This window comes from Nanorana parkeri, unplaced genomic scaffold (genome assembly GCF_000935625.1).
Source record: "Nanorana parkeri isolate BGI_ZX_2015 unplaced genomic scaffold, ASM93562v1 scaffold3509, whole genome shotgun sequence".
NCBI classification, from domain to species: Eukaryota; Metazoa; Chordata; class Amphibia; order Anura; family Dicroglossidae; genus Nanorana; species Nanorana parkeri.
The window spans coordinates 45,727-46,410 of NW_017309777.1; the positions used below are offsets into that span (position 1 = coordinate 45,727).

The window sequence follows — 684 nt, forward strand, 5'->3', positions numbered from 1 at the left end:
CCCACCATCCCTGTGCTGAGTTCCCGGGTCTGTACACCCGCTGTGCCCATTATGAGGGGCCCCCACCATCCCTGTGCCCATTATGAGGGGCCCCCACCATCCCTGTGCTGAGTTCCCGGGTCTGTACACCCGCTGTGCCCATTATGAGGGGCCCCCACCATCCCTGTGCTGAGTTCCCGGGTCTGTACACCCCCTGTACCCATTATGAGGGGCCCCCCACCATCCCAGTGCCCATTATGAGTGGCCCCCACCATCCCTGTGCCCATTATGAGGGGCCCCCACCATCCCTGTGCTGAGTTCCCGGGTCTGTACACCCGCTGTGCCCATTATGAGGGGCTCCCCTGTGACTGGCAGTATGCTCCTCAGGGGCGGATCTATGAGCAGTGTGCGCAGGAATCCATGAACATTGAAAATCCGGCATGACACGGCTCAGGGGCAGACGCACCGCGATCACTCACACGGCTTACCGGGTTTATTTTGCGTGTTTCCAAACAAGCCGCCACTGTTGTTTGTTCCGAATGCCGACGTTCCAAAACCGGTGGTCTGTGTACTGCCAAAACCAGTATCTGCATTCAGACAAGAGGTGACATGAGAAGTGAGACTCCAGGAACCGAAATCACATCACAAGGAGAGCGCAGAGATCACCGAAACCAATCAGAACGCAAAGATTTCCAGGGACAGCCT

At 57.7% G+C, this 684-nt stretch overlaps 1 protein-coding gene across 1 annotated transcript in view; it reads right to left on the bottom strand.

Annotated features, from left to right (window-relative positions):
- Positions 1–566, bottom strand: part of LOC108803224 (nuclear pore complex protein Nup98-Nup96-like) — a gene marked incomplete at both ends in the record, with an annotated part of 46,228 nt that extends 45,662 nt beyond the window's left edge. Inside the window, 1 exon segment of the mRNA XM_018575065.1 lies at positions 468–566. Within this exon segment, the coding sequence (XP_018430567.1) occupies positions 468–566 (99 nt within the window).
- Between the last annotated feature and the right edge of the window lie 118 nt (positions 567–684).